Source organism: Diadema antillarum, unplaced genomic scaffold (assembly GCF_040938485.1).
Source record: "Diadema antillarum isolate AM-2024a unplaced genomic scaffold, OU_Dant_1.0 seq00000870_RagTag, whole genome shotgun sequence".
NCBI classification, from domain to species: Eukaryota; Metazoa; Echinodermata; class Echinoidea; order Diadematoida; family Diadematidae; genus Diadema; species Diadema antillarum.
The window spans coordinates 227,274-245,991 of NW_027271736.1; the positions used below are offsets into that span (position 1 = coordinate 227,274).

The 18,718-nt window shown below is 38.7% G+C and overlaps 1 protein-coding gene across 1 annotated transcript in view; it reads left to right on the forward strand.

The window, feature by feature from the left end:
- The first annotated feature begins 382 nt into the window (after positions 1–382).
- Positions 383–18,718, forward strand: part of LOC139740623 (cubilin-like) — a 113,483-nt gene continuing 95,147 nt past the window's right edge. Inside the window, exons 1-2 of the mRNA XM_071651206.1 lie at positions 383–682; positions 5,006–5,138. Coding sequence (XP_071507307.1) covers positions 567–682; positions 5,006–5,138 — 249 coding nt within the window. The 5' untranslated portion in view covers positions 383–566. The remainder of the gene's footprint in view (positions 683–5,005; positions 5,139–18,718) is intronic.

Genomic DNA, 18,718 nt, shown 5'->3' on the forward strand with positions numbered 1-18,718 from the left:
TGACCCTTCTTGCCTGAACCTTCTTATAGTCTGCGTTCTGTAGGGCCTACTATAGGCCTACTGATTTTCTTTCTGCTTGTTTTAGAATGGCGATGTACATTGCACATTATGGTCTACGCTGCTCTCCATACATCCTCTCACGGTACAGTTCTCACAGTAGATCAAAGTGAAGGGGGGGGGGGGGGGGCTGCTAGCGTGCAAGCCCCTCCACGTACTCGTAATAATAATCTCGTACGAATGTACACAGTATCCATCGACCTACTCGTGCGGGCGGCTCGGCTCGCTCACCCACACACACCACACTCACACGATTCGATATTCCATCATCATTTCGAGTGTTCATGCCCCCGCCTTCCGTAAGCCATCGTGTACTCCTCGAGAACTGATGTAACTCTTCCAACTTCTCACTGGACGTATACATCCTGTTAGGAGCTTGCCCTTGTGTGCGTTGGTGCTCGAATTGAACTGCTCAAGTTGGAGATTTACCCCTTATTCTTTACAGTTCAGTCAGAGGATTTTCATGAACGACTCAAGTTTCTTCAAGTGAGTGAAAGCGTCTTCGTGCCATGACCGCAAGGTGGCATATATCATGGCCAGAACTTATGGCCGTTCTGCTTGTGGTAGGACTAGGAGCGTGCTTGGGAGAGTCGCGGGAAAAACGAGCAGCGGACAATAACAACCAGTAAGTGAAAGTATTATTTCAGTTATTTGTTTCTTTACTCGTACATACATTATATAGACGAGTGTTCATCTGATTCGCAACATTGCGAATAAGCCTCGAGTAAATGTCGACACCCCTGTTCTGACTAACGTCAGGGTAGGGAGTCGAGCCGACCGTCGTTTGTCAGCCAGCTTGTTTGAGGGATCCGCCCCTTTCGACAGGGATGTCGTTATCTCAGGATTGGAACCCGTGGACGAAGCGGGACGTGTGCCAAGTCTTCAAAGTACAGTGGAAACGTTATAATATTATAAGTGTACCGAATGGATCTTGTGAAGAACCTCCTTTATTCTCCAGTATTGATGTTATCCCATGCCATACCATGTGTGCACCCTTTGCATTTCCATGAACTTCTGTTCTGGAAGTTCGTTCTTCTGACTAACTGTATCTATCTCATCTGCCGATCTGGTGGTGGTGTGTGTGTTTTTCTGTTTTCACCCTCCAAGTGTTTCCTTCCTGGTAGAAATTCATTAGATTTTGAGTTACTGCTATCAGCCCATCACCCAAATTGGCAATGACCTTGTGTTAATGTGTTTTCAGTAGGGTAATCACATTCACATTTTTTTTTTTTTTTTTTTTTTTTGGGGGGGGGGGAGGGTTGGATGGGATTTAATGTATTGAACTGGGGATACATTGTACATAGACATCTAGTACTGCTAGGCACTACTAGTACTAGTACCATAGTAGTAAGCTAGTCTGGGACTGCAGAACAGGAGGGGGCGGAGGAGGCTGACTTGTGAAACTATAACCTGGGAAATGTTTTACCCTTGACCACCATCCCCCAGCCCCACTCCCCCACCCCCCCCCCCCCAAAAAAAAAAATGTCCCACTACCCCTGCTAGTATCAATCAATGGTCTGAAGCCAGATTTTATGAAGATAATGGATGCAGCCAAGAGTCAAAGCTACAATGTAGGCACAAATGTCAAATGTCATTCATTCATTCACCATTCATTGCCTGAATTTAAATGATCTTGCCTGAGTTTTAGTTGGCATGAATCAAAATTTAGATCAAATAGCAGTGGCGGATCCAGAGGGGGGCGCAACCGGCGCACGCCCCCTTTATTTTTCGTTAAAACCAAAAGAAATAAAAAGAAAAAAATGAAGTGAAACCTGGAAGTGGCACCAAAAATATTAGTTACGCCCCTCTTTACAGAATTCCTGGTAGTGCAGCCAGGATACCAGGCTACCAGGATTGTTTTTTTTTTTTTTTCAACCAGCTCTTCTGTGTAGTGGCTGTCCTTTCTCCCCTTTTTTGTCAAAATTAAGTATTTGTGAGCTGTACACCTGTGAAGTTCCTTATCTACAAAGAGGGTCTGTACATCAAAGTCACTTGAAATGTGTTCGTGTAAGACTGCTAAATTTTGAATTTTATAAGTATTGTTTTTTCTTTTTGATAAATGTGACCCTCTTTTTAAGTGTCAGAGCTCTCCAGTTGTTAGTGTGGCACAGAAAAGTGCCTTACTTTTTTTTTTTTTTTTTTTTGATTTCCAGAGCAGAGTAGTGGTAGGTACATGCAAGCATTCCAAATCAAACTTCTTTATGAAAATCATTCTGGTGACTCTTGGTGTCTAAACAATACATGCATGTGATGTGGGTTTGTGTGTGTGTGTGTGTGTGTGTGTGTGTGTGTTTCCTCATAGTTTGTATGTAAAATTTTTAAATGTCCACTGTCCAGTACTTAGTATTTCATTCAAAATGTTTCTCAATTCTACCCCAGTCTCACATCATCCTAACTGATCATTATTCTGAAGTTATTCAACCAGGAATAACATCATTTTTGTACATTTTAATAACAGAAACATTGAATTGTCACCATTTTTATTAAACAAAATCAGTGGATGATTGTGTGGTTATGACATCATCAGCTCACTCATTAGCATAATTCCTATCATTTATATGAGAATTGTTCTGCAGAAATAAGTGAAACCTCACAATTTCATGACTTCCCTAAATATTATCTGACTTTGATCAAATTTTTACTGTTGTTTACATAAAGTTTACTCTTTCGTATCAGACCATGGCTGCATTTATCGAACACGAGAAAGAGAATCATGTTTTAAAACATGTTTTAAATGGCGGTTTACGAATGTGGTTTAAAATGCGATTCTATGGGTGTCCCGTTTATCTAACCATCGTGCAATCACAATTCAAGTTTTGCCACTGAGCAGCTGCTTTGTGCTATTTGACCTGGTAAGTACGAGTTCAAGGTCAACTGCATACCACCAAACATTCACACACAAATAACGGATAGAAAAACAAATGGTGCACAGTTTTCTCAGCAACCGGAAACAGCTGGTTAGTAGTTGACCTTGAGACATAAATGTGTTTCAAAACGGCATCGTGTTTTATCTACTCGCAGAAAGGCAATGTTGGTCTCCAACGCTTTTCAAAATGTCCTTTGAATGGTGTTTTCCAATTGGTGTTTCTAAATGCGCTGGAAAACGTGGTTGCATTACATGTGTACATGTATATCCAACGCCTGAAAATGCTTCAAACGTATTTAGGTTTGTGATTCTGCCTCTGAAAATTTTTAGATGTACATAAACTTATTTCGTATGGATAACTGGACTGGAATCAATTATTAAAGTCGGTGGCCAGATGAATGGCTGTGATTTTCCTGTTCAGATTCAAATTCAGATAGATTCTCACTCCTCTCTTGTTGAATCTGCTAATAAAAAAAAAAAAAAAAAAAAAAAAAAAAAAAAAAAAAAAAAAAAAAAAAAACTTCTATGGTATACTGAATTATTATGCCATTTTCTTAAATCTGTCAAGGGATGGGAATGGATACACTTTACTACACAAAAAACACACCAAAAATTTAAAGTTCCTAATTACAATGTAGTTTAGGGCTACCTTTTATTTTTTCCTTTTTCTTGTTGACATGTATTTGCTCCTGCAGCAATTGCTCAAATGAAATATCTGCATGCTAAGCCAAACATGAATTCTACCCACAAAAATAACCCTAACCCTGATCCTAATCCACACATCAAACTAAACCTACAAAGCTATCACAACCATACAGCTGTATATATCCCGAAGTCCTTGGAGAAAATAAGACTGGAGCAATTGTCGTAAGAGCAAATGTTATGTCACCACATTGGAGAACTCTGAAATTGGTGCCCGCCAAGCTCTCAGAATTTTTCCCCTTTCTGAGAATTGTGTGTCCTGTGATGTAATAGGATTTTGTAGAATGTGGTTACCAAATGGCTCTCTGTGTTTGTTCACTGAAAGCATCTGGTCTACGTGAACATCTGTCCTGCACAGTCCAATGATTCAGTGCATCTTGTTCTTCAAGTTTGTCTATAATAGCACACACAAGGTGCATTATACCAATTACCAGTATGTATACTGACTTTACTCAGTACTTGTGCTTGACTGCATTCCCTTTTTAATTCCAAAGTTTCAGTGATCATTTTTCAGTAGTGTAATCATCCCAACAGAAATACTTAGGTACAGTGTATCTAGTGTACCTCATGTGGTTGTTGTTGTTTTGTTTTTAGATAGTTGAGCTTTTTTACTTGAGAATCTATAGCATGCCAAGAAAGTTGTTTGTGTCGGACAGGTTGAACAGAAGCCATTCAATAAGAAGTCTTCAAGCATGGGTTTGAACAATTCAGTAGTCACGAATGTAAGAAAGTCAGTTGTTTGAACAAGCCCACTTTCCATTCACATGCAAAATGTTTACAAATTTGCTGGGGCTGCCCCATCCTCGGGATGGAGCCATTACTGAATTTGGTGATGCACGCTATGGTCTGAAAATCCCAACTCCCTGTGCATCAGGTGTGCATACTGTTCAAGTTCATACAGCAGCACAAAAAACGGGGGGAAAAAGTCACAACAGTTCCCACTTGGGGGTTCAATCAGGAGGGGCAATATCATGTGAACATGGTAATGGTACACGTTGCAATTGATCCCTGGAGTTAGCTGTAGTGTGAAAAGGGAGTGGAAGCTTGAATTCAGCCTAAAGGGAGTCTGGCCATGTTCACACTCTTGTTCAAACATTTACAAGTCTAATTTGTTTGTTACTCCATGCAAATCATCTCCGATTTAGGTTTAGACTCAGAATGAGGTCAGACAAGAACTTCGCCCAAGCCCTTATTGAACTCAATATAATGTGAGACTAAGCTTATCTAGAGATTTGATAAGTCTGAGACTGAGTCTATGGCAGGCAGAGCCCCACAAAGAACAGTGATGTGAACAGGGATGCCATCAACCAGGTGACCTTCGCTTCCCATGGTTTTCACTTATATGCATGATTTTTTTTTGTTGCTCATCTTTCTTTACAGACCGAATATTGTCACCAATGATGGACACCTCATCTTCCAAACTGGGGCAAACCACAACATTACCTTCAAGACTGGAGGGGGAGATGGAAGAGTTAATATTGATAATTATGACCTGACGGAGGTGTCCAGAACAGTAAGTACAAGCCAGATCTCTTTTTCATCCAAGGATGCCGGTAATTACTAGTATCTCTTTATAGAGCAAAATATGGCAGGCATCAATTCATATTTGGGGTTGCACACTCTCATTTCATTTCATATGCAGAGCTGTTTTTACAATTAACCCCCCCCCAAAAAACAAAACAAAACAAAACAAAACAAAACAAAACAAAGCAAAACAAAACACACAACAAAACAAAACAACAGCAAAAACAAACAAACAAACAAAAAAAAGAACCAAAAAACCCCAAAACAAACACTGAAGTGATGACAGTTCCTAGCATGAGATTTGAACAGTGGCACCACCAGTTCTCAACTGTTGATTTTGGAACTATGAGTGCTGACTCAATAAATATGTCTCTTTGGATGATCTCTGCAGGTATACAATTCTTTCATTTGCCTTGTAGGCTCTAGGTCTTGTGGAACTGACATTGAAGGCCTCACGCTCCTTTTCCGGGCTCCCATATAAACCTGTGTTAAATGCGGCATATTCCATGAATCATAAAAAATCAATCGAATCATAGAATTTTTTTAAATTGAAGTAGATGAAGGGAAATTTTCTCTGCTTTCAAGCAAACAACATATTTTGGGATGTTGTCCAGCTCTAAAAAAAGTTAAGAGCCTCCATACGAGACTAGTCATCCAGTCACTCTCAAAAATGATAAAAATAGCAAATTACCTCATACATCAATAAAAAATCATTAAAAATACAAAAACCCTGATTCATTCAACTTCTTCATGACCTGCAGAAGCTCCTGTCCTCAAGCAATGTCAAACACTACCAAAAGTGGCAATTTTCCACTTGACTGATTTTTTATGATTTTTTTGGTAAAAAATAACATTACCTCATCTTTGTACTGCCTTCCCGGTAGGCAATGCGCGAGTTGAATTAGGAGCGTGAGGCCTATGGAGCAGTCAAGTGCTTCCAAACACTTTTTGAACGTTTTCATCTTGTAGAGATATTAATTCCGACTACAACGATATAAAACTTTCTACATTTCATGCTTGTTTTCAGCAGAGTGGACCCCATCAAGCTACAATGCACCATGTACTGAAATCCAATCAATGCACCCTTTGCTGGCATTATACCTTGGGTTCGGTGAAATTGAATGTAGGGCCCAAATAGACAATAATTCAATGACATTCATTCAGTCCAGTTTGAAGGTTTAAATGCTGGATACCCTGAAAACCTCCCAAAATATCAAAATAATTATTCATATTATATCAAGGTAAATATTTAAGTTCAATGAGCAAGAAAGGGAAGTTCAATTTCACTGTTCCATGGAGCATTTGAGCCCACCACCAGGCCATAAATATACTATGATGTACTTTAAAAATATATATCACTGTAAAACTCGATATAAGGTAGGGATTAGAGTTCACAGAGGTTAGAATATGAAGGATAGAATAAGATAGGATGGGAAATGTGGGGGGGGGGGGGGGGGGGTTCCAGGACATGCCTACAGAATGGCCCTACATAAGGGCAACAACAGAGAGCATGAGTACAGGTTTATACATTTTATGTTTTGTGGGGTTAGTGAGATGCTTGACTGCTTTGATCTGGAGTCAGAATGCAAGTGTTCTTTATTCACTGTTCTCCAGTATTATTATTCCAACACATTTACATGGTCACAGCCTTACTGACTCGGCCTGTAAAAGGCCAGCATACCACTGGATCATCACCCGCTCTCTTGTCCATCTTAATTTCTAACTGTTTGGAATAATGTTTGCTCCACTCTTCCGCATTCATATCCAAATCTTCTTGCTTGTCGCCATAAAACACCCCCCCCCCTCAAAAAACAACAACAAAGAAAGAAAGAAAGAAAGAAAGAAAGAAAGAAAGAAAGAAAGAAACAAACAAACAAACACTGTTGTATAAAAACGTTCATGAACAAACCTGCTGGCTCCCTCAGATCAAGGACCAGAATATTGTGTATGACAACCTGTAACACAGATATATTATTCATTAAATGTCAGTAAATGACTATGACACTTTGAAAACTGATAGTCCTGCTACATTTTTCTGAGAGAATGATGCTGAGTTCGTTTTTAGAATGAAATGCAATGGAGTGAATGTGTAGACCATGAGTGGTGAATAAATGGCACCTGGCTGGTGCGTGAACATGAATTCGTACAGCAAGGAAACTTCCAACACAAAAAACCACTGTCTGCATGGGACCAAGCACGTCCATCACAGTTTTTACACACATAGCTCTCCATTTTCACAGTAAAAGTGAAAATAATACAGTTACACTGTCACTGGGTGCTAGTTTTGAGGTGTACAAGTAAACTTAAGGATATAGGCCCACAGTTAGGACGAGGGGAAGCTAGGCAGGGTGAGGGCTAGGGCGTAAGTTACTCGGTCTAACTTTAGACTAACGTTAGAGTTCTACACTAGCGTAGACTGGGTTAAATTTGAGCCTTGTTCATATTACTAGGCAGCTAGGGTTAAATTTGGGGTTAGAATCTGATTTTGGGCTGAAATCTTACTTTGGGTTGGCATTTAGGGCTATGGTTTGGATTAGGGTTAGGGTTTGGGTTAGGGCTAGTTAGGGCTAGTTAGGGCTAGTTAGGGTTAGTTAGGGTTAGGGTTAGTTAGGGTTAGGGTTAGGTTAGGGTTAGGGTTAGTACAGGGTTAGGGTTAATAGGGTTTTAGGGTTAGGGTTTTAACAGCTAGGGTTAAATTTGGGGTTAGAATCTGATTTGGGGCTGAAATCTAACTTTGGGTCGGCAATGGATTCAACTTTAGGGCTATGGTTAGAGTTGGGTTAGGGTTTGGGTTTGGGTTAGGGTTAGGGTAAGGGTTTTAAAAGCTAATGTTAGGGTTAAATTTGGGGTTAGAATCTGATTTGGGGCTGAAATCTAACTTTGGGTCGGCAATGGATTCAATTTTAGTTCTATGGTAAGAGTTGAGGGCAAGGGCTACCTTAGAAATAGGACTACACTTGTTTACTAGTGGTCTGACTTACCCCTTAAAGAATATTTCCGAATTTAAGCTAGCAGGTACCATGGCAGTAACCCCGGGAACCTTCCCGTACACTCTGCACGCCGTTTGCTGGCGAGAACATCGCATTCCAGCAGACGACTCTCATGCCCACTGCCTACCAGTCTCACAGTATAGGCCTCACGCTCCTTTTCCGGGCTCCCATATAAACCTGTGTTAAATGCAGCATATTTCATGAATCATAAAAAATCAATCGAATCATAGAATTTTTTTAAATTGAAGTAGATGAAGGGAAATTTTCTCTGCTTTCAAGCAAACAACATATTTTGGGATGTTGTCCAGCTCTAAAAAAAGTTAAGAGCCTCCATACGAGACTAGTCATCCAGTCACTCTCAAAAATGATAAAAATAGCAAAATTACCTCATACATCAATAAAAAATCATTAAAAATACAAAAACCCTGATTCATTCAACTTCTTCATAACCTGCAGAAGCTCCTGTCCTCAAGCAATGTCAAACACTACCAAAAGTGGCAATTTTCCACTTGACTGATTTTTTATGATTTTTTTGGTAAAAAATAACATTACCTCATCTTTGTACTGCCTTCCCGGTAGGCAATGCGCGAGTTGAATTAGGAGCGTGAGGCCTGAACCCCAAGTCTATTATGTATTTGTTTGTTGTACACACCTTGTTGTACATATGGTGGGACAAGCTCGGCCAAACTTTCATGTTGTCGAGGAACAGTTTTTGTTCCCTTGGTTGTGCATATCTAACAATCAGATTACATGCTACATTACAAAACTCCCCTGTTCCATGTGGGGTTTAGGATACGAAAAAGTGAAAAAGTAATCCGTAGAGCTGTGTTTTTATTCTGTTTCAGCAGATATCCTGACAAGCATTGTACACACTTCCTATTTGAGGCTTGTTTGTTTTGTTTTATGGTAAGTTTGTGAGGTTAATGTCAGGAAAATGTTTCTTACACAGTGTAGGTCATAAAGATAAAAGTTAATTTCATCGTATTGATCCCCAAATGAATTTTACGCAGTGCTGTTTAACATCGCACCAGATGATTTGCAAAGCTGCATATTATCGAAAATACTGTAGGATTTTTCCTCAATTTCCTCCCAGTGTTTTATTAAAATTATTATAAAGACCTGGTAAGCATGCTGGAGAGTATCCTCAGAATGGGGACTTTAATAGCAAGTTATACAAGCGTGGGTTGTTCACTGTATTCTTAATAGTGACAAAGGTGGAAAAATTGACTAAGTGTGCAGAAACTTGAGCTAGGTAAGTCAGGGTAGATGATTTCTTTTCTGAACAAAATAGCAAAATGTAACAGAGTTGGCCAATATTACTGTGTCAGTTTTACCTGCAGTGAAGGTCAGTATCAGTGCATGCATTTACATTGATTTTGTTACCTATCAGGGTCCAAGATTACTGCAATCTTGAGTATTTCCTCTTAAATGGAATTCATGGAAGCACAGCTTCCCAGTACAAAACAACTCTCTGTGGACCGAGAGCTACTCGTAGTTCCCTGATTACATTTTTGCAGTGAAGAAAGTAGGGTGCACTTTGCATACCTGTGGTTACTAATGCCTTCCGTGAACAAACAACGAGCGTGGTAAAACCAGGGAGGTGGAAAAGATGGAGATGGCACTCTGAGAGCTTCCCTCAGAGAAAAAATCAAGTGGTCTTACACCGATTAACGTCTTGAAATCCAACCCTCATTCTGTGATAAATATGTCAAAATCTGGCCTTATCGGTCCACCCATCACCCTCCGGCGCACTAGAGTGACGCAACATGATCTCCTTTCCAGGCCTTCCACAAACACACGCTCGTAAAAATCGGGCTTTGAAGCGATGCGTGGCACCGACAATATGACGTCATATTCAAAATTTTGGCAGTCTATTACATTCAGTGAAAGACGTCCCCCTTCGAAAGCTACAACTTATGGCTCAAGAATTGGGTAGCGTGTTATGTCTATACCTTTCGCTGGTTCAGCAGACTGTGCTGAGGAGATTGCCGTTTGAACCAGCGAAATCGGTACACAAACAATGGAGTTACTGAGCAGTAAGTTTTGTGCGCTAGAGATGTCATCATATTGTTTTTGTATCGATTATGAGAAATCCCGCACATTTCCGCAATTTTTTTATAGTTAGAGAGGTAGGCCTGACCTTGATCTTCAAAATGATATAAGTTACATGAGCGTGTTCGGGCGTGTTTTCACACAGTTCGAGTGTAAAAGTAGTGCTTCATAGAGACCGAGGCGGGTTTTTTTTTTTTCGTCTGCACCCGAGCGAGCTGGGGCTTTTCAGCGTACTCGTCGGGTTGTTGTAGGGCCGCCGAGTAGGCGTCGGGACAGCGTTCGTTGCCGTTGTTTCGGTGAATTTGAGTTACTAGTAAATACATATTGGAATGGAAAGTTGAGTGTTAAAAAGTGTAAATTAGACATATCAGCCTTAATTATGATAATTTTCCGTAGAGAATTAAAGATGATATCTATAAAAGCCTAGATGTATGATGCTGTAAGTATATTTTAGGGGGAAAAACAGAGCTTAGTATACAGTGTTTCGCCTCACTCTCCCTCGATCATTCATCGGTAAATACCGGTAATCTACTTGACTCTACCCCATGCTAACGTTACAAAAAAATTGAATTAAAAAGTAGTAGAGTACACCTCTGGAGCTAGTTAGATTCTAGTTTGTGAAATACTAGAGTCTACTAGCTAGGACTAACGTTAGGTATGCTTTTGCTAGGCAGCGTACCTGAGGTCCTGAGCCTTGCCCTTGCCTTGGCCTCCAATTTCCAAGCCAAGGCCCATCTAACTTTCTGAGTTTCAGTTTCAATTGCAAATCAAATTTCGTTAAGTTGCTGTGTCAATGTGATTTTGAATTTGCTAAAAGCAATTCCTCCTCAACAAACTCGTCTCCGTCAAAATCACGATCGCCAGAACCACCACCACTGCTTACACCACTGCTTTACAGAATACACTCTAGAGTTCTGTGTTACACCGTAGGACGCCATTTTATTCCCCGACCACAATGCATTTCGCGTCGTGATTTCCGCCACAAGATTTACGACTTGCAGTGCGCCGAGCGTGAGTAATGGGATTACGGGAGGGGGAAAAAAACGCTGTCGGGGCCACGCATGACTTCAAAGGAAACTCAGAAGAGCACACTCCATCTTTCTTCCACCTCCCTGGTAAAACTTTCTCCCCGTGCCTATGAGGCTGAAGAAAACAGTCAAATGGATGGTGAGTTCCACAGGACTGTGAGTCGTTCATGTGCAGTGAGTGAGAGAGGTCTTGGTAATTGTCCTCTCATTTATGTGGGTTCAGCGTGTACACCTTCCTTGTGCTCCTGTTCATGTCTTGTGAAACTTGAAACAGAGATGAGGGAACTAAAATTGGATGTGACTAGTACTAAAGATGTGCTATGTATAGAAACAAAGAGAAACTTTGTGTTGACCTTCTTTGCAGCATTCACTGATTTCCAATAATCTTTACTTGCTACCCTGGTATATTAAACAGAATGTTGTACACATGCTACAAATCAACATCGTGCTTTCGTAGTGCAGTTCTGTTTTTCAAGAAATTAAATTGTTTTCCGATCTATTTGTTATGTGTTCTCAGCTGACATTGCATACATATGGTTTGGAAGAGTAAGAGACACTCTCCAACATGTGTGCAATATGTGAATAATAGAATTTACAGTAGCAGCTCCTTTTGATAATAGACATAAAAATATATTTGATGTTGTTATCTATTTGAAACAAGAATTGTTGCATTGCATTGTCTATAATGCACTGCACTTCAGAAAGCTATTCTTGTAGTCTGAGCTAACAACCTTGACAGTTCCCTTGAAACATCTCTGCAGGGTTAAGCCCCTTAAGCTCCCTATGACCTTTGAACTCTGTCCGTTTGTAGCATGCCAGCACCTTGTAATGCAGTAAATCAATACTGTTTCTTGACATTTAAGGGTTTGCACTATTACCTCAGATAGATGAGGATTGTAAGAAAGTTGTGTTACTACAATGTAGTCTGTAAAATATTCAATCCAGAAGAAGTATAAACATTTCCTCCAACAGTTACTGCACAAATGTGGGAATTCCTTATTCAGCATTAAAACTTTCAGTTGTTGAAAGTAGGTCATGATATTTGGAACATGGTATCAAAGTGCAAAACACTGATGCAAAGATCAGAAGTTGTCCTGATCGAAAGTATGATGACAACAAGTGTTCTCATGGCACACAATGTGGACTTTTTGATGAAAATATTTTGCATTTTGAAATACCACTAGATATAAATATTGAACTTCCCTGAAGATGAACCCACTTGCGACTCTGGTAGCAGTGACTGTTTCGATAAAAGCAAGCCATTGATACACCTTTTGTGTATGCCACCATTGGAATAAAACTAGTTTATGTTGAATCATTTAAACCCTCTGTGTACCCAGGCATTTAGCTTTAACTTACCAAGCCTTTTCATCGGCATTCCGTAATCCATTCAAACCTGATGTGGTTGTAATCCTGAGCAAGCCCACTTCATTCATTCCAGTGGGAAGGCCATGGTGACACGAGAAAGTCTTACGGTAGGATTAGGTTCATTGTAGTCATTATCAATTACTGGTAGTATCCAGACACCCATTCTGATCGGGTTATACTGTCATCTATGCCATATATTCAGCGAGTCTAATTTTTCGAGAATTGGGACTTCCCGACAATATCACAAGTGGTTAAATTTGTGTAAAGTACTGAATGGAGAAATGTATGCTTGCATGTCACATTCATATCAGGACTAGGGTTAATATTTTTGCATATGTACCAATGTGTTAAAATTTTCAGCATTTATCATATAGGCCTACAGTGTCAGAATTCTTTATGAAGCTTTTTGTTGATAAACTCTGTCATAGATGACTAAAGATAGAAATTTATAGGTGTTTATGTACAGCCACATTTCATGCAAATATCGTCTCTATATTGTAACATATCGACTGTGGTTTGCTATGTATTTTGTGAATTTGTAAACCATCTTGGAATAAAAGCATTTTTTGAATACACAGAAGGCATGTTTGGTTGGTATGTACAGTGTACTGATTTGGCTAGTTTATCATGATGACAATAACTTTGTTCTTTTGGCCATTTTATATCGCAGATATGCAATTATGAATGACCTTTCTAATATTTTTGTCGTTGAGATATTGAATCATGTCACAGTTCCTTAATAGACGCCATAACCATGAGTTCTGCGTACATGTACGAATATATGTGTGTTCAATTGTATGAATTTTTTAAGTTGTGGAAAAATGAGCAAAGAAAGTGGGATTCCATGGGGATTTTCTAAGTATTGTGACTTTGTTGACGTGCACATCAGCAAAAACAAAGCTTTCTTGTTGGGTTTTCTGATCTCAACAAGTTATTACTGAAGGCCTATATACTGTAAAACAACATACATTGTATATTCGCTTTGTGAAATTTTTGTGAATTGGAGCGAACAGCCTATTTTGTGAAATGAAATTTTCGCGATGGCGTTCAGTGCATATATTGGAGAGAAGTATTTTTGTGTGCATTTTACAGTACATTTCTTGACATCAGAAGAGAGGTTCGTACTCCCGTTTGCCTGTAGGCCTATGCAATTTCCATGTTACTTGAGGTCTCTTGGGAATCAAGGCCATACCGACAGGGGGCGGGGTAAGCAGAACCTGTCACACATTGGTTCCCAGCACTTTGTAGACTGGTATTGCAAAACAGATCACCCCACTAAAAGGGTTGCCAGACTTCGTGAGACTATTCAAGGATATAGTCCGTTATGACCATGCTTTAAGTGAAGCTGGGAATCGTAGTCAATGGGGACCCTCCCACTATTTCGACTGAACATTTGACATAGAGTGATTCAACTGATTCCAGGTCCATGAAATTGTAATTGAATTGCAATACTTGAATGGACTCAGCAACTAACTGCACTATCATCATCCTGCTGTGTCGGCTTACAATTTCCTCTCTCTTTAATCCACTTTCCTTAGAGCTTTTAGCTTCTCTCTCTTGGCATTATGTGATGCACAATATAATATAAACAGTGTACATAACCCGTACAGGTTCTCAGAAACAACCATCAAGATTTTAAGGGAACTGTGAAAGAGTCAGGAACACAGACAGACATTGATACAGACATACAACGCTATGTATTTCTGCAGTACGTACAATGCTTTTGTGTGACTCTCCTTGACTCTAGATATTGTGCTGAGTATCTCTGCTTGATACTGCTCATCTGTTGCTCTATTATTCAGCTACCAAGAAAGAATACTGTTACATGCTCTTTGTTGGTGACTGTTAAAATAGATAGGCCTATTTCTTTCGAAAAATTGGTTCTTTTACTGTGGTGATAAATAACAAGAATGCATTTATAGACCACAATGATCAGTTGAAACCTAAACATCTGTTAAAATACAAGAATTTCTTCCGAATTTTTTATTGTTTGTGTACAATTTAAAAACAAAGTATCATCTATGAAGATGAGTGCATGTAATTTTTTAGCCATCATCTCACTGCAGTCTTATTTTGTGAATTTCATGGGGTCACAGAAATTTGTGAATTGATTACGTAACTGACAGAAATATTGCTTCATGTTTAAATGAATTTCAAAGGTAGGAAAGAGCAAAAGTTTTCCTCAGAAATAGGTAATATGATTTTATACTGAAAAGAAATGAGAGATTAGTTGCTGAATTGCACACTTAAAACAAAATTCTAATTGATAATTGTGAGCAAAGCCAATGGTGAGAATTGCAAGGTAGTAATATCCTCTTCCAATGTGTGCAAAAATGGGTGAAATTTAACAACTTTCATAATTGTCTAAAGTCCAATTTTTATAAAATTTCTTTTATTCTGTTCATCCGATTTTACTGTATTCATCAGAGTCCTCTTGAACTTGGTGTAGATTACACTTTGTAAGGGCAATGCACTCCTTTTAGCTGGCATAGATGTAGGAAAGGGAAATGATTTATGCTGTATTACCCCTTATTTAACCTCCTTTTATCAACAATGCCTGGAGAAATATGAGGAACCAGGGTCCGTTGTCCTTGGGATGAGTGGAAGACAGGAAGTCATTAAACTCCCAGATTGACACAATATTATCAAAGGGCATGTTCAGGCTGGAAATAAAACGATCCCTTCTATTTGGATTTGTGATCCAAATTTTTTCAAAAAAAAAAATTACTATTATATAAATTAATGGCAAGTGGCTTGCTAGGCGTTCACACAGTCAAATTAGTGAGATTTGGATCGCAATGCAAACCTCACTCTCAAACTGCCATGTAAACCCCCCTGATGCAATGTTTATGAATATCATTTGAAACAAAAAAAAAACAAGAAAAAGATGGATTTTCTTTTTGTAATCCCATTATCTTACTAGCCACACTAAACCTTGGGAGAGGTACCCAAGCCAGAGTCATTCTCAAGTCATTGTTTTAAAGGGATGGTATAGTATTGGTAGAGATGAGGATTGGGCTTTTAATTTTTTTTTTTTTTTTTGCGAGATACCAAGAAACCACTTCATAAAATTAATAGTACAGAGCATACCATTCTAAAAGGAATTCAAAGTTTATTTGATGAAAATTGGTTTTCGAATGGCTGAGACACCCAAAAAGAAATCAGAACAAATTGATAGTGATAAAAAGTGGGCCCCACCTTTTATTAGTAATTAGGATTGCTCTGTCTTGCAGCTTGGAAATGTTATTTTGACCATGTGTTCAACGGCAATGAATAAGGTGGATTTTGGGGCATCCCAATCCACAGAGTGGTAATTTCTGTGTGAGAATTGACCTTGTTGAAACTGATTTTCCTTTTTCAAATGTCAGCGAGGCTATCGTTCATTTAAAGACACTCCATCTGACAAATGATATGTGTAGTAAACAGACAATGAAAGCTGTTGCTATATTTAGTTACTTACTTAAGATTTATCTGGCTTTTTGTCATGGTTTGCTGACCAGTAAAGAAGTGAGGCAGGAGCCTTAAAGGGAAGATAAACCCCAGAGCAATGTGGATTGAGTGAAAGCAGCAGCATTAGTAGAACACATCAGTAAAAGTTTGAGGAAAATCGGACTATCGATGCAAAAGTTATGAATTTTTAAAGTTTTGATGTTGGAACCGCTGGATGAGGAGACTACTAGAGGTTATGACGTATGAGTGGACAACAATACCTAGAAAATATAAAGAAAATTCTACAAAAATCCATTTTTCATGAAATTTACAAATTCCATCAACTTGATATTGGCATAATGTTAAGGGTAGCAATTATTCCCCCTGCTTTCTGAAAGCGGTTGGTCCATTGCTCTTTCATAATTCTAGAAAAGTGAATTTTTGTTGAATTTCCTTTATATTTTCTTTGTATCGTTGTCCACTCATACGTCATATCCTCTAGTAGTCTCCTCATCCAGCGGTTCCAACACCAAAACTTTAAAAATTCATATCTTTTGCATCGATTGTCCGATTTTCCTCAAACTTTCACTGATGTGTTCTACTAATGTTGCTGCTTTCACTCAATCCACATTGTTCTTTGGGTTTACCTTCCCTTTAAGACCATTTAATTGCTGAGATGACTCCTCTCCGTGGTAACTGTATTCATGGTCATGGTATCATAAAATGATACCACTAGATAATCATGATTCAGTTCAGAGGGGCAATGTCAGTAGAAGAGATAACAGAAACATAGAGCATTGTGCTCTACAAAGATGGAGAGCAAGACAAACATACCAATCAGATAATTGAGCAATTAAAGCATTAGACTCAACACAGTCGAGACAACGAGATGAAATTAAATTGTTTTTTTTTATTTCAACAGTAATGAAAAGCAGCAAAGCTGCATTGCTGAAGTAACGTATCACTATTCCTAGCAGGAACAGTGGTAAAGATTGGAGGAATGTATGTAAAAATCACTAAAATCATCAATCCTGACACTTTTTAATGATACAAACAACTACTTTCTTTGGGTCATTATGTGGGTCTGCTTTGTTCGCTGCCATCTAGTCTCTTTTGATATATTTTTTTTTCTCGAAATTTTGTAATACTTCTTCCATTTTCTCCTGGCTGTTAGCCTAGAAATCAGTTGTCACAGTTTTAAGCAATGTCAGGACAATCAATTCCCTACATGTACATAAATGTAGATATGTTATCAGTATGCAGTATGTGTAGAAAGGTGAGACCAATACGTAGGTGAATACTCATTTGTGCACATTTTTGTAATATTTTCATTCAAAGCTGGGTGAGAAAACTGCCCCTGTGTCGAAGATTAAAGTGGGCGTATCCCAGTGCTGCCCTGTGCTGCTTATTCCGTGGTCATGGATTTGTTTGTCTGTTTGTTTGTTTGTTGTAGTTGTGGGGTGGGTGGAAAGTGGAAAGTTGGGGGGGGGGGGGAGTTGTGTGTACTGCGTTATCAAGGTCAGGTGTAGAAAGCTAACACCATAGCAATTACAGTGACAACATCCATCGGCTTCTAATTCACCCGCCTCATTCATCGACAGATCTCGATTTTGGTGATGTCTTGTGTCTGCATGACCATGGACTTTGTAGGTCCATGGTATGACTTAGAAGTACAGTATGGGAAAGATGATCTGTAGTTTGTCATTTTAGAGAGGCAAGTGATACACCTTATATTGTCCAGTCACCATTGGTAAGGGATATTCTATATTGTAGTTTCAGTGACACTGACTCTGATTTTCTCTTTGTCTAACATAAGGCCTATTCTCTTTTAGTGAGAGTACACTGTAAGCACATTACTTCTAAGTTGTCGGTCTTTCTTCTACAGATGCTGCATACTGTACAGATATGTATGTGCAATAGATACCTGAACATAATAAAAAAAACTTAATTTGGGCTAACTAGCAGGACATTGTTACAAAATTAAGTCTGATTAAATGACAAATGAAAGTTGTTGTTGTTTTTTTAACAAGGGATTTCATTTATTGTGGATGCAATTGTGCAGCTTAGTTTTCCTTCAAGTGTTTATGGCAGTGCTATCAAGAAGCATATCCATAGAAAGTTGCAAGAGATAAATTCCAACTAGGAAAAACCAAACACTAAATAAAAGATACATCACACATTTTGTTGTTGTTGTTGTTGTTTCCAATGTAGGAGGCATTTTTAACTCTGTCCAAGAATAGCAACAGTTTAATTCCCACAACATTTCAGTCCCAAGGTGTTGCCATTTCTTGTGGGTACCAGGTATCTAAAGATGAAGCATCACTATGATAAATCAAAACTCATGTAGTCTGAATGAGTTAATGAAAAAAAATATGAGAAGGAATATCCAGTCAAGATTTTAGTCCAAAACCAGAATATTTTCTTTAAATATGGTAACATTTGAACTGAACACGATTTTCGCTCTGTAGTTACAAATGTATATCACAGATAGCATCTTGAAAACTCTACATTAAGTACTATCAAACAAAGACTGCTCTTTAATTATATCATTAAATCGTTACAATTTCTTTTCATTACATAACTCAAAGAAAAAAACAAGTTGGGCAATAAGCATATCATAGTTATGGACAATATATACATACAGTTGTATTCTATTCTTCAGGTGATTCCATATATACATAGACTGAGGATGTTAAATATAT